This window comes from Macrosteles quadrilineatus, unplaced genomic scaffold, assembly GCF_028750875.1.
Source record: "Macrosteles quadrilineatus isolate MER2022 unplaced genomic scaffold, UCM_ALF_1.0 Scaffold_1__1_contigs__length_201487025, whole genome shotgun sequence".
Taxonomy (NCBI): domain Eukaryota; kingdom Metazoa; phylum Arthropoda; class Insecta; order Hemiptera; family Cicadellidae; genus Macrosteles; species Macrosteles quadrilineatus.
In genome coordinates, this window is record NW_026542594.1 from 193553209 (window position 1) to 193568960 (window position 15752).

Genomic DNA, 15752 nt, shown 5'->3' on the forward strand with positions numbered 1-15752 from the left:
CTATTTTATACATTAAATAATTATAATCAAAACATAAATTTTATTTATTTTACCTAGTGATTGTGGATTTCATGTAGATTTTTGGGTATACGGTAGTTTATACAGGCTATTCGGCGTTTGCGCAAACTAGAAATATCCACTACCCGACGTGGCCAATCACTTTTGCTCACATCGCGTTGTGGGTATTTTGAATTTGCTCAATCGCCGAAGAAGGTTTTGACTTCGGTGTTTGAGTAAATCAGTTTACCCACAACGCGGTCTGGGCATTTCGTTTCGGCCAATGTCCGAAATAAAATGCCCACTCCGCGTCGTGGGTATTTCACACTATCCACATCGCGGAGTGGGTAGAAATTTCGGACATTGTCCGAATTCGGAGATTGAGTGTAACATATATAATCCGAAAACATGATCCACGTCATGACAAATTCTGAAACATAAGGTATCCATAATCAATGAGGTTTTCGTAAGAAACTCTTCTAATCTCATTCTTATTATACATCAACCCAGCTGATTTAGATAATATATAGGTTGTTTAAAGAAAAATAAAACCCACGGATTTAAGATATTTGGGAATGATACCTAAATTTAAGTATTATTGTAAAAAATTTTCTAATTTTAGGAAAGATAGGTCCTGAAAGCTACGCTGATTCCAAGGTAAAATCAAAAGTTTTTTGTATATGTAGTAGTGTGTTAACATAAAAAATTACTTTTATAAGAGTTATTAAAAATTAAGATATACTTAGCTTTAGAAATGAAACATTCACAACAGTAAATTCCTGTTTGCGTACGGGAAAGGCAAAGGCTAACAAACGAAAATAACTCTACTCGACGCAATGTCAATCTTAATTGGACGAGTAACAATTCTGTGTCAATTTTTGCATACTCCTCGTAGCTGTCTCCAAATAATATTTTCCTAGGAAGCTTGGCACGAGCCTGGGATTGTTTTTCACATTACTTCAGGCTAGACCTAAAGGTTGCGGCATTAACACTTAGATAAAATCCATTGGTGATTTGGCGGGATTTTAACCCGGGACCTCTTGGACCGAAGTCCCACGCTCTAGCCACCAGACCAGCTCGCTCCCCACCCCCTCCAAGTACATTAAACTAATAATAACGTAATATAAACCACGGTACATATCTTCATATAATCTTTCATATAACGGAACAACCTTTGCTAGTTCGCTAATTATTAATTTCGTACTTTGTTTTGTCTCAGTCATTCACACGCAAATTGCGAGTTTTTAATCCACTTGAAACCTCATTACAAATTATGAGGCAATGATTTGGAGGCAAAGTCATTCAATGAAATAGACTGATATGAAGATTTGATTGAAGACAGTAAAAGATCAAACACTACAGATTATTATCTATAAACTATCTAAAATCTGTTAAAACCTAAAACTACTTTGTTGTGGGTTTTGTTATTTCAATTATTACGCAATTATTAATGCTAATTTGGTCCTTCACCATCACGAATACTAGAAAAATGCCGGTATGTGTCACAAACATAAACAAATGACATTGCTGGCCCGAAAATAAACATTATTTAACATTGCTTGAATGGAATTTTCGAAATCATATGTTAATGCTATTAGTCACGAATACCAGAAAAATGCCGGTATGAATCATAAACATAAACAAATTACGTTTTTGGCCCGGTAAACAAAACCCTTAAACTAATAGTATAAATTATGGTTTTGTTTACTTTCGGGCCAAAAACGTCATTTGTTTATGTTTATGATTCATACCGGCTCTTTTCTAGTATTCGTGCTATTAGTAGTCAATAGGTTCGGGCCAGGAACATCGTTTTATGTTTATGATCCATACCGGTTCTGTTCAAGAATTCGTGGTCCTGTCATAACAATGTGTAAACTTCCACGATTGACGAGACCTTGAATAGTAAAATCTAATTTCCTTATGAATCCGCCCTTCAACTTAGAAGTTAAAATGTTGTTGAGAACATTCCACAATCTATTATTCAACGTATTTAACGCAGTATTCACAGCTGATTTTACAAAGAACGGAAACATAAATCAATAAACCGGTTTCAAGAAGAGAAAACCCACTCCGCAATAAATTATCTGTTTCGCAAAACAACCATTAAACAATCGCATTGGTGACGTGTACACAATAAACAGTTGACATGTTGCGTGGCAGACGACTGCGACTCAGTCAACAGCTGTTAATCAGCTGATCTGGTCAATGTCAGCCCAGCTGTTAGTAGCAGTGGCAGTGTGATCGCGGTGGCAGTGGCGAGCTAGTGTTATTGTGTATCGTTGTAACATACTGTACTGTGTAAAATATTTTCATGTTACTTGTATTTATGTACGTCGTTTATAATGTTCAACATAGTTTAAATATGACAATTTTGTGAAGTGTAACCTCTGTTAACTTGTGGAACTTATTCAGGCTCTAATGGAGATTATGGTGAGTTTAAGAGTCGATGTTAGAGTTACGCTGGCACATTTTCATAATCGATCAAAACAAATTGTTGTATATTCTCAACTATAATGGAATTATGTTTCAAAATTTGCAAAACTTACAAAAGATGTAGGGACATTTTTAATTGTTGTATTTCTTTATTTAGTTTTTTTTTTTAGTTTACATGTTTTTAATAGAAGTTTTAAACCACCAAAATTTTGCCCACAAAAAATAAATATAATTACAGTTCAATCAAAATGTTCTTAAAACACATTAACATAAAAAAACATTTCATTTGTGGACATGTTGCGTGCATCACACACTTATTTTTTGTATTGCTGTCTTCCATATTCTATTATACTTCTTATACTTATTGTGTGTGATGGATAAATGTTTGTGTGTTTAATCGGATAAGACAAATCCTGGGTGACAAAAAAGACAAAAATAATGGAGGATGAAACCCAAAAAAATATCACAAATGACTTGCCTTAAGGCAAAACATTAAAAAAAATTGTTTGAAAAGGATAAAACTGCATAAGCATAATAGTAGAACAGCACTAATTTCAAATTTTGCAAAAAATTCGACAGCAGCTGTTATAAATCATTTAATTGTTGTTTTAAAATGTGTTCATTATAATTATAATGCTTCCTGGATTGAAAATACATTTCATCAATATGTTATGTCACCTCTTGCTATCGGAAAACTTTGGACTTGGAACTGCAAAAAGTAACATAAGCTATTTATTTTGTATATTATGTATATTTTTTTTCTAGGACGCTAGGCACGAGCCCGGAATTGTTTTACACATTACTTCAGGCTAGACCTAGGCGGTTACGGCATGATCACTTAGATAAAATCCAATGGTGATTTGGCGGGATTTGAACCCAGGACCCCAGGAACCGGAGTCCCGCGCTCTAACCACTAGACCAGCTCGCTCCCCCATTTATTTAGTATATTAGTTCACCAATTTATAAGAAATATTTATCATTTTAAGACAGACCAGACTACAACCTCTGTTTGTTGTAGGTGGCTCGTAATGGAGTGATGCCTCACACGAAGCAGCCCAGCTCACTGGTGTGTCTGACACAGACCGCATTGGCACATCAGCTGGTGTCTTTGTGTCGCACACTACAGAATATTGCGCAGGACACACACCAGCACAGACCAGACTACAACCTTTGTTTGTTGTAGGTGGCTCGTAATGGAGTGATGCCTCACACGAAGCAGCCCAGCTCACTGGTGTGTCTGACACAGACCGCATTGGCACATCAGCTGGTGTCTTTGTGTCGCACACTACAGAATATTGCGCAGGACACCACACCAGCACAGACCAGACTACAACCTCTGTTTGTTGTAGGTGGCTCGTAATGGAGTGATGCCTCACACGAAGCAGCCCAGCTCACTGGTGTGTCTGACACAGACCGCATTGGCACATCAGCTGGTGTCTTTGTGTCGCACACTACAGAATATTGCGCAGGACACCACACCAGCACAGACCAGACTACAACCTCTGTTTGTTGTAGGTGGCTCGTAATGGAGTGATGCCTCACACGAAGCAGCCCAGCTCACTGGTGTGTCTGACACAGACCGCATTGGCACATCAGCTGGTGTCTTTGTGTCGCACACTACAGAATATTGCGCAGGACACCACACCAGCACAGACCAGACTACAACCTCTGTTTGTTGTAGGTGGCTCGTAATGGAGTGATGCCTCACACGAAGCAGCCCAGCTCACTGGTGTGTCTGACACAGACCGCATTGGCACATCAGCTGGTGTCTTTGTGTCGCACATTACAGAATATTGCGCAGGACACCACACCAGCACATGCGCTCAGTTTAGCACAGACTAGACTCCGGCCACTATGGATATCATCTTTGCCTGGATGTGTGCGCACGGCTCTACTGGAGGAAGGTATGTAACAAGTTCATCATACTGCATTTCTGTGTGATTACATCATTAATTTTTTTATGGAACTGTTTATTTTATACTGTTTTAAAAGCATATTACTTTTTACATGATGCACACGTATATTACCTATCAATCAAAAGTTTGTCCTGAGACACCAGTAAGATTTTAAAGGTTCAATACTTGACTTTTACCCTTTCATTCAATCAATCATTGGGTTGGGTTACAATAAATGGACTTTGTTAAAGAAACATCTGGTCTTGATCAACAACAAAGCTATTAAGGGCATCTCTTTGTTTGTGTGAATCTCGACTAAGTTTTCCTCGACCAAAGAGCTTTCAATAAATTATCCTAGCTAAACACCTGATCTTGGCCAATAACAAAGCTGCACAAGGTAGGCTATCTCAATCCATTCTACATATCTTTGGCTCATATGGGTTTTATACACCAAGTGGCGTCCCTATCTCAATTAATGTAGTCAACATTTTTATAGCTGGGGCCTACAGGAGGCCAAAAAACTCATAATTTTAGTGAGTAACGTTTGATGAAAGAACGCCTAGATGGATAACAGGAAGCCTCCAGCCAACAATAATCAATCAATTAGCAAACTGATAATTTCCCACAACACCTGTCAATATATGTATCTTACATTCCAAGACATTAAGTGTATTTTGTATCACAGGTGCCACCATACTGGCCACTCCGGTGCCAGACACAGGTGCCATGGGTGCCGGGCCGGTGCCGATGTACCTACTGTCCCTCCTACTGGCACCTGACATACACAGACTGAAAGTGGAGCTCTGCTGCTACTATGGCTGCAGTCATCAAGCCGCTCTTCTGAGACTATTAGCAGCTCAAGGCAGCGGACTGGAGTCACTACAGCTGGCTAGATCTGCTTTACTCAGGCTTGGTAAGCATTGCGTTTGCGTAGCGTAGCAACTATTGATAAGACATTTCTTCATTCAGGTTTTGAATCAAAATATTGTTGAATTGATCCACTGACGGTGTGTGCATAAGTTACTGATTTTTATCAAATACACTAACTTTACAACAGTCAACCTCATCGCACCAGTTATTTAAGTTATTTTTAAGTCACGCCAATTACCTCAGTAAAACCCAGGCGGAAAATAGAATAGACTAAAAATGTTCAGTGGTTCATATGGATATCTCTTCGAGTAAAGTTGGTTGTGTTTTTCAAACTATCTAAAAACGCTTCATTCAGTAGTCCAGAACTCTGTATTTAGCAAATTATCCACCAATTAATTAAAATAGAATGCATTTCTGCATATGCATTTTAAGCACTTCCCACAAAGAATTTCTACTTTAACCAATTCTAACAATTCCAGACCACAACCTACTACAGACTGCGCTACTATCGGCCACCTCCCTCAAGGTGTTGGTCCTACAGAACATCGCCAGCGACTCGATCCTAAGCGTGGTCGGCAACTCCTGCAAGAACCTGACAGTATTGGATGTCGCTCACTCACGACAGGTGACGGACGCGGGCATCAGACAGCTGTTCCTACAAGTAGAGATACGAGACAAGACTGTACAGCCTAAGAATGTACCTACAATTACCAGCAGACTGAGGCTACGAGGCTGGGCTAGGCTGCGCAAAATGTTGTGGTAAGAAATAAGATGTAACTGTCAAGTCGACCGTTTTTAGATTGTGCGACCACGGTTTCGAGCCTTTGTAAAACTTATGCTACTTAATTGCTAGGTTGGGAAGAGCCGTCAAAAACACATATTGTTGAGGTAGACAAATATCTTTACCTAGATGACACTACAAGATGACTACTAGATGAGGTACTAGATGTCAATTGATGGATAAAAAGGTTTGCTGTGGTCAACTGCACCTTGGTGATAGAAATTTATATAGATAATTGTGCGATAATGTAGATAAATAAGGCGATAATGAAATTACAAAACATTTGACACACTCGTCTAACCCAATCTGTACTTTACAGGCCCCTGACCAGGCTAGGCCAATCAGAAACCAAGATGTCGGATGTGTCGTTCCTACTGCAGTACTGCGAGAGTTGCCACTCCTTGTGTGACACTATGAAGGTTCTCAACATTGCCAACACGGGCGTGACCAGTGCTGGCGTGCTACTAGCCTTGCGCTCCGCCCCAGGCATACAGAGTCTGGGCGAGTACTGCCACATGGGCCGCGCACTCGAGGTCTACCAGAAGGTACAGTGTATAAAGTGTCACAAGAAGTTTAAAAAGTTTGATTTAAGAACATTTTGAAACTCAACACAATTTATTAGGGTTTTAAATGTTCAGTGAAAATTTCGACTGCTAAACATTTGTAAGAACAGAATGGAATATTGAAGATTACAGTAATATTGAAGTAATATTAATATTGAAGTATACCAATTTATGGTTGGATTGGTTGGAAGTTATTTTTTAGATTGGCCATGTCGATCCTCAGATTAAACTGTGTGATAAAAAATAAATATATGGTTTTGAAGTTAGTATCTTTTAAACCCCTTTGACTTCCACCAGAGCAATTTTGTCAAGAAATAGTTGCAAGTGGAAGTTTGACTGTCAATCAACCTTAGGAGCTCAAAAAATTTAAGGATAAAAGGATTTGGTATTTTTTATTTATAAAATGTTGTACAGAATTAACTTAATGTTAAGTAGTTGTAGGATAAGTATTTTGATACACAAAATCCCTATTATTTGGATACAATCTTCCAAACAATGATTTTTAGGACCATACCCAATGATTGTACTCAATTGATTCATCATGGTTTAACAGTTTGGCCAGTATGATCCCTATCTTATCTCCATGTATTTGCAGGTGTGTGGTGCCACAGCCGTACCTAGGTTCCACCTGCGCTCGGCCAGGAGTTCCCGCACCAACCTCCAACGTCTGGAGCTGCTAGCCTCCGCGTGTCCCGAGCTACAAAAGCTGTCGCTCTCGGAACCTCATCACTCCCCCGAGAGTCTCTCCGTTCTACCAACCACCATCACCTCCCTCAGCCTTCACAGCCTACCCAACTCCCCCCTCTGGATCAGCAAACTGTTGAAATTCTTCGAGGGACCTCACGGAAGAGTCCTAGAGGAACTCGTCATCCGATTCTTCCTCCCCGAGTTCTTGACTCAGCTAGACCTCGGAAGTGTTCTAAAAAGCTGTCCAAACCTGAGGAACCTCATAGTAGACGGATCCAACGTCGATTGGCTAACGGAAAGCGATATCGAACTTACTAAATTGGAGAACGTCCAATTGGGCAAAAGTGTGACGGCCGAAGCGGTAATTAATTTAATGAAATCTGCGCCTAATTTACAGCGAGTGCACTTATACAGCTGTTTGGATCTTTTAGACCGACATTTGCTGAACATTCGGCATCCGCACTTAAAGTGTTTTTACATGTACGAAGCGTCATGTATATCGGCTGAGACTGTTAACACTCTGTTAAGCAACTGCAGTAATATTGAGAGCACCGGCAACCTAAGCAACTGGGGTTTGACATGCGACTCGCTACGCAACATTGTCAACTTGATACAAGACAACAATCTGGAGCTACAACTCAACGGAGGTTCTCATTGGTTCTGTTCACAATGCTTCCCCACCATCAACTAACACTTTCTTGTTACCATGATGTGTATTGCTTTAGTCAGTCGATATAAGAAATGTTTATGTAATTGATTGCTTGTTTCTCGATTTTGCTAGTCCCTGTATAAAGTTTTGTCCTAACTATAAAATACTCTTTTTATACAAATAGCGTTTCATTTATAAACCACTTTCACCTTTGCTAAATGGCTTGTAGTAGTACCTAATTTGGTTGAAAGTTCTTTGTCAAAACTGTCTCTGATACTTTTCACGTAAAATCCACAAAACAATGGATTCATTAAAAAACACATCTAATCTCAGATATACACCCAGTATTTTATCAAGACTTATGGCCATAAGATTAAGAGGATTAAATAATTCCTGGGCACTATGACATTTTAAGTATATTGAATAGTTTAACATGGCTCACAAAACAACTTGTTCTTATAGAGAATTTTTCTTACACTACTTGTTTTGTTATTTAAAACTAACTACAAACCCCAACTCGGCTTTAATGTCTTTTAATGTTGAACTTTGTGTAAAGTTTACGCTTGAATTTTGACAATATTATTGTTCTAGACATATTCATTTCTAGACAAGCATATTGTCTAGGTCTATGAAAATAAATCTTATTGTTATCTTTGCTCTGATGGTAATCAGAAACAAATATCCCAAGTTAATTAATTTTGACTTAACGTCTGGTAAGTCCCTGCAATTCTAAGGTTTACCAGTTAACCTACCAATGTTACTGTAAGAGGAAGAATATTAGTGGATAGTTCATAATAAAAAACAGGCTTTAAGGGGAAAAAATCTACAGTGTAAATCAATGGTTGAGGTTGACCAGGGTTAACATAAGTTTTTTATGACAGAACAAGAATATTCCAGCTAAATAGAAGTTTTTAAAAGTTAAATAGTAAGTCTTTGTTAAATTCAAATTGATTAACTATGAGATTGATTAATAATGAGTCATTCTTTAGTCTATACTTTCAAAAATACTATAAATTAATATACCATTAATACAACTAATAAATGTTTTTCAGTTTTAAGCGAATTTCCCAAAGGCCCTATAGGGAATAAGCTATTACCGTAGGTCTCATGGTAAGACCTGGACCCAGGACCGATTTACTTTTTCGTTTTGAGGTCAGTAGGCTGAAGAAAAAGGTTTTCAAGAAACATGCTTGCCTATATAGATTATAGTTGAACAAGCCACTCAAAGTAGCACACTACATTCTGAAATTCTATTTTCCTAGTTTAATTACTTTTTTGCAGTTTTATCAATAGTCAAAGCTCTTTCTGTAATTGTGCACCTGTTGCCCGAATTCAAGCAATTTCTAAGTATTACCTAGGCGTTATTTCAAAACTAATAACACAGTCATAATTTCCGATGACTTAAAAGTAGAGATGGGCCGATTCCTGAATTGGTCGATTCCGATACCGATTCTACAACTTTGGTTTCGATTCTCGATTCCGCACTCGATACCGATACCTGTTAAAAATTCATTTAATAACACATATAACTTATGAACTTATGATAAAGCCTAACTTTATTTAATCTTTAAATACAATAAGATAACTGCATTGAATTTATTAAGGTTACATAGATTAGGTTAGCCAAAAAGGAAAAATAAGATAGGGCTATTTCAAGAAGACATGAATTTTTACATATTTTATTAAATTAATAATTAATTGACAATAATAATTAATTGAGCACAATCACCAATTTAGGTACCGGTAGGCCTAAAATGTTCACAGAGTTTTTTTTTTCATAAGAATTCACAATTCGTACATCTAGGCCTAGGCCTACAATGAATGTTCCATATTGCTTGAGTTATAAACTCAAAGTCATATTCAATATTGTCATCATCAATATCACTTAAATTACTTAAAGAATCATATAAAAAAGTCATGGAGTTTGTCACATCACTAGAACGGAGTCGGAGATCATATCCATTTTGAACAACTCAAACTCACTATGCACGCACAGAAAACAAAACAAACAACAAAAAACCAGAACATAGGTTAACCCTAGAACGGCCAAACGACTTTTTTAGTCGTTGGGTTACGGTAAGATGGTGGCCAAACAACTTTTTTAGTCGTTTGCTACAGACTTTTTTTCTAGCATATATTTGGAACTGATAATATGCAGTAATCACAACACGGATTATACCATTGGAAAGACAATCAAATGAGCTACAATTTCCATACATTATATACACATTTACGTCAACTAATAACGCAGGAAAAGTAAATAAACATAACACATATTTGAGTTTCGCGCCTCGCGGGCTTTATCGATCGGGCAGCAAGGGCATAATCAGCCATTTTCTAAAATACGTAGCAAAGCTATTCTACGTCGTAGATCATTTTGATTAGTACCACTGAATCCAGGGATTATTTCTCTACATTCTGTCCGTTGATAAATTTGTTCTAGCATTTTTAGTTTACAAGCTGTGATTTTTTTACAAAGCCTCTATAAACAAATTGCGTAAGAGTTTTCTATATGGCCAAACGACGTTTTTAGTCTTTTGGAAAACTATTTATTACTCTGCATGTATTTTGACGAGGAAAAAAAGAAACATATGAAAATAAAGGGGAAGAAATCCTCTTTCGAACTTACTATAATTGAAAGTTTCCTTCAGTGATATTTTTGTTTTTCTTTTTGGTCAAACTGATGCAATGTCTAAACACCTGTCGCGCCGCGGTCCGATGTTTTCATTATTTGGGTGCGTGCAGCTGTTGGTTTATAAACTAAAACATTTATTTTTGATTCTATGGTTACCTAGTAGGCTATACAAGTTTTATTATTTTGCTAAATAGATCTTTTTTGTTATGGTAAACAGCAACAATCATCCATTATAATCAAGAAAGGAAGAGTAATTTGTAGACAATTTAGAGCAAAACTTAGTGCTGGATCCAAAAATGTGTTTTTTTTATATTTTGTTGCTTCAAAAAATAAAAATATTTTTTATACCCAATAAACTATATATTTTCTAAATAAGCATAACATTTCAAACGTTTTGCATATCTTGAAATTTGTATAATCTAAATATTTATTTTTTTACTTACATTTGAAGTTCAACGTTTTTTTGTGATTTTCCGTAAGTAAAAACAAATTTCTTTTTTCCAAGTGAAATACTATATTTATTTTTTAGCTATTGCATGTAAAATTATATATTTTTTGGTTCCTTGTTTACTTCCCTAACAGAAAATATGTGTTGTTTTCATGTTTTTGATATATTTCTAAAAGTAGGCCTAAAAAGTATATAAGTATTGTAAAATTCAGAAAAAGTGCAGAGTTTTACACTTTTGAACATAACTCAAAATGTTTTATAGTAGTTTCAAATGTTTTGATATATTTATGTAGGGAAATCAAAGTAAAACAATTTGTATATCTTGAATTTATGAAAAGAAAAGAAATTTGATTTTTTGTGCGTCCATACTTTTGAAATTTCGTTTTTGTAAATTTAGGATTTTTATTTTTTGTTACAAAAATTTATTTTTATGAACTAGATTTTTATATTTGATTGATATATTTATATTCTATAGAATGTCCCGAATCTGATGGTATAAAATATTATATGTTTTGGTAAATAAATAAGGGTTTTACAACTGTCAGAGTAAAACGCTGCACGGAAGGCAAAAACTGCCTGGCCCTACAGAAACACTTTATGTGGCCGTCCTAGTTAAACAATTCATTTGCCATTTGCAAACTCGTGACAGCTGTTTCAGTTCAGTCATAGAGAAACAACATAAAAAAACCGATAAAAATACATCGCTAAATGGCTTTCTACAATAGTCACCATGAAGCCCTGAATTAGCTGAACAGTTCGTGGGGTCTCATATCTTATAATGTCATAGCTTATAATCGTGAATTTGTTCCATAGCTTATAATCAGTTATAAGCTATGCCACACTTTCACAAAAAATTATAAGCTATGCCACAATTTGAAGTTAGAAAATGCGAGTTAAACCATTGACTATATACACCTTATGTGTATTATATGTATATATTAAATGCTTGTACCATCTGGCAACATTGCCTTTGATCTGACAACATGGTGGCAACTAGAGTTCTGATAGGCCTAGTTGTCTTGTCTTGTCACTGTTGTCAAATGAACACAGCTGGTCGTACCCATTGCTACTCGTTCTGAAATGCAATGGCAATCTATTTTGGATTATAAAACTATTACGAATGTGAGATAATGAACTTGGAGTTATTTATATTAGCTGACATCAGAGTATTTCAAATAAACTATGATGTGCCACTTTTTACAACCTTCAATGTCAGTTGAGTTTAGCATTATTAATTAACCTCACTTTTCAGAATCGGTATCGAGTACAATGAAGCAAAGTATCGAGTATCGGCGATTCTTCGATACCACTGGTATCGAAGGTATCGAGGTATCGAGAATCGGAATCGGCCCATCCCTACTTAAAAGAGTCAACTCAAAGATGATGTACACAATCACTCCACTCTAGTTATCAAAACTGAAAACGAACTCAATCTGAAAACAAATGCTCTTGTGTGTATGATGTGTTTACTATTAACAGCTATTAATAAAAACTATTTGTCTGTTTAGATAAACAAAATCTTTTCTTCATAAGAAATACATCGGGATTTTGATGGCCTGTGGGGCGAAGCCCGAGGACTTTTTTTTACCCGAATTGGTAAAAGGTCTACACAAAAAAAAAATTAATTTTGACACGTTGTTTGTAAAGATCCGTCCATTAGTAATGGAGGAGTGGTGTTTCGTAGAAATCACCTTCTTGTAATGATTTGTTGTGAAGTCTTGCTAGGAAACTCTTTATTTGTGAACCAGACTTAGTTAACAGATGTTAAAATAAAAATACAAATTCCAGCTTTGCTCTGGAAGTAATAAGTCCTGCAATCTATGGTTAAAATGAAAAACTAACGATTTAAAATTACGTCCATATGTTTAGTTGTATACAAAGGGAATTGAGTTTGATCGAATGTCAACAGATGGCGCCGCCGTTCCCATTCTTAACCGTACTCAAGTGATGCTCTCTCTTAATATTCTAAGACGTATTTGCACATCTACGTGAAATTACCTTTAATTTGACACCTCAAACGTTACAATCCGTCAAGTAGTTAACGAGTTATAACTGTGAAAAAAACCTGCTTTCGTATTAATATATAGATGTATATTGTTTGATCTTTGGAAGAAAAACTTCTTTCCAACATTTAACTTTAAATCAAGAAAGGAGAGGGAATGTGCAATGGTTCAGATAACAACTGATTGAACTACAAAGTACTACGGTGTGCATAAAGTTTCATCTACTCACCTCTCTAAGTCCATGAGTGCTTAGAACGGCGGCAAGTAGTTTCGTCTCGGCTTGGTACGTCTTGTAAGTCATATGGAGAACATCCGCAGGCGGAGCAACAGGAGCTTTGCTCAACGCTCCACACCGGAAATGCAAAACACAAGATCGACTACCGATGGGACCACCTATTACCCACGGGTTTCCTCCAACCGGATCCTTTTTAACAACAGATTCTTCTTCCATCTGAAAAATGAAGGGCACATATTAGTTCTTTAAGAGTAAATTGAGTAACAATAATTTGTTAAACATTCATACCTAATTTAACTTATTTAGCCGCTTAAAACAGTGCAATAAACTAATTGTATAACAAAGAATTTACTTTAGTCCGTTCACAAAATTTAGGCGGTTAAGAGTAAGTTCCTACAAAACTTGTTTTCTTAATATAACTTAGGTATAATACGTTTTGGCAAACCTAAGCTGTTGATCTAACTTATATTGTTTTTAAGGTAGGATCAAGTGGAGGAGATATATTTCTTTCCTAAAACCACCTAAATTTTATGAACGGAGTAGGACTAAAGTATCACCTACTATAGTAGGTATGTTGGAGAACATTTTTAATAAGCCTTCTTAAAATTGTTGTCTTTAGACCTATGGATGAAAAAACAATTTGACTTATGTTATTGTAACTTTTCTCCTTTAATTTGTTTTAAAATATAGATCTTCAAGTGCTGCTAAACTTAATAAATTAGCCTAGAATTGAGGATAAAAGTGTTGGTTAGTATGTACCATAAGTTACTTTCCGATAGAGATTAAGTTCTTGAAAATGCTTAAGTACTTAGGTACGGTACTTACCCAAAAAGAATCTCACTTGGTTAAACAAAGTTAAATATGAAATTAAATTAAGCAATCAGTACCATATTTTCCCTCGTAACAAACTTTTAAAAAGCTTCAAAATAACAACTTACATTCAAATCATTCACAAATAAACAATACAAATGCCGGTAACTTAGACATAAATTTATGTTTATTTCTTTTAGGAAATAATCGTTTCAGTGGAAAGGTATAAAACTATTAAATATGGTGTGTTTAAGAGTTAAAACTCTATAACAATGTACCGTTTAAACTTAGGTATGGTTTAACTTAGGTTGTACAGTAACTTAAGTTATTAGGTAAGTTAGATTGTATTATTGCTAATAAATTAAAAACTATTTCTCAGGACAGGTAGACATATTGAACTAGACTATGAAAAGAGTTGTCAATGTAGTGTGAAGGAAGGGCCTATCAAAACCTAAAAATCCCAAGTTAGCGATATGGCCGAGAGGCATTCACTTACAAACTCCCTAGGCAATTTTTTCTTGCACCTAGGTTTAATAGGCTTAATAAGGCTAGGTTTGATAAGGCCTAGAGGCAATTAAATAATTGCCAATTATTTAATTGTGTAAGTGAACCTATTATTATTATTATTTGGGTCAATAAAATTTAAGTTTTCACTCAAGTAAAGATTAGGAATTAGTTTTCCCCCTATTCTCTATGATTTTATTGATAATAATCTAGTAACTTAAGTATATCACCCCAATAATTGCTAACCTCCAGAGGTTAAAACAAGGAATATACCTAAACTACGATAAATAGACTTTACAGTCTGCTTTCCAAATGATTTTTAATCATAGCATAAACTGGCAATTAACTTACCGTGTTGGGATTTGTGTTAACCAACAATTGGATTTATTTAATAGACCGCTATAAGTAATTTTGCATTTAGATTTACAACACCACAGCCACAAATAGCACTAACAAACGCCACGAGGGGTACTTGTCATAACAAGCAATAACGAATAGGGTATGATAACAGGAATGATGAGGTTGTTTTCAGTTGATGTTTAGTTGAAAGTTAAACAAATTAAATGCAAGCTCCGCGTCCGAGCCACCCTTTACTTGACATGTCATGCCATCTGGTGCTTGTCTCTCTCTCACTGTCTCTGATGTTTCTGAAGCTGGCTGATTGGCTGAAGCTGAACTGAAGCTCTGACATTGAACTAGAAAAAATCATGACGAAGTATTACATTACAGCTGATAACCTCTACATCTGTTAACAACTTGCAGGTATTCAGGAATCGTGTCTTACTCAAATTCTAAGCAAGAAAACTCACTGGTTTTAAACACTATATAGTGGAGTGTCCCGTATCTACTAATTCCATAGCGTCTATTAACATTTTAGTCTCATAATGTATAAACATTGACTGTCCAATAGCACCTAGAATGATTAACTAGTTCGATGAATCTCAAAAATATGCCATAGCTTCTAAATCCTGTAGAGCCTACATTCATGATCATGTGCATAAAGAACACAACCAGACTCAAACAACTAATTATTTATATAAAAAAACACGGATTGGAATGTAATCCTTCAACATTGCTTTGCACAACATGAAATATACGATGTTAATCTATTAAAGTTTGTCGTTTCTTAATGGAGGAAAACTTATATCTGAACAAACTAAAATATTCATGTTTCTCTTCCAATAATAAACAATAATTTACAAGTTGTATCGAGCAAAGATCAAACCATATTACTTTATATTA

General features: G+C 35.9%; 2 protein-coding genes across 2 annotated transcripts in view; one reads left to right on the forward strand and one right to left on the reverse strand.

The window, feature by feature from the left end:
* The window catches only part of LOC128992924 (tubulin polyglutamylase TTLL5-like), a 76068-nt gene extending 60962 nt beyond the window's left edge, over positions 1–15106 (reverse strand). The window contains exons 1-2 of the mRNA XM_054416671.1: positions 14862–15106; positions 13191–13412 (exon numbers count right to left, since the gene is read on the reverse strand). Of these exons, the coding sequence (XP_054272646.1) occupies positions 13191–13412 (222 nt within the window). The 5' untranslated portion in view covers positions 14862–15106. The remainder of the gene's footprint in view (positions 1–13190; positions 13413–14861) is intronic.
* LOC128992933 (uncharacterized) lies at positions 3953–8056 on the forward strand. Its single transcript, XM_054416680.1, has 5 exons — positions 3953–4334; positions 5011–5238; positions 5675–5954; positions 6296–6521; positions 7135–8056. Exons 1-5 carry the CDS (start codon positions 4130–4132, stop codon positions 7915–7917), a joined length of 1722 nt encoding a protein of 573 aa, XP_054272655.1. The 5' UTR covers positions 3953–4129; the 3' UTR covers positions 7918–8056.
* Positions 15107–15752: the final 646 nt, after the last annotated feature.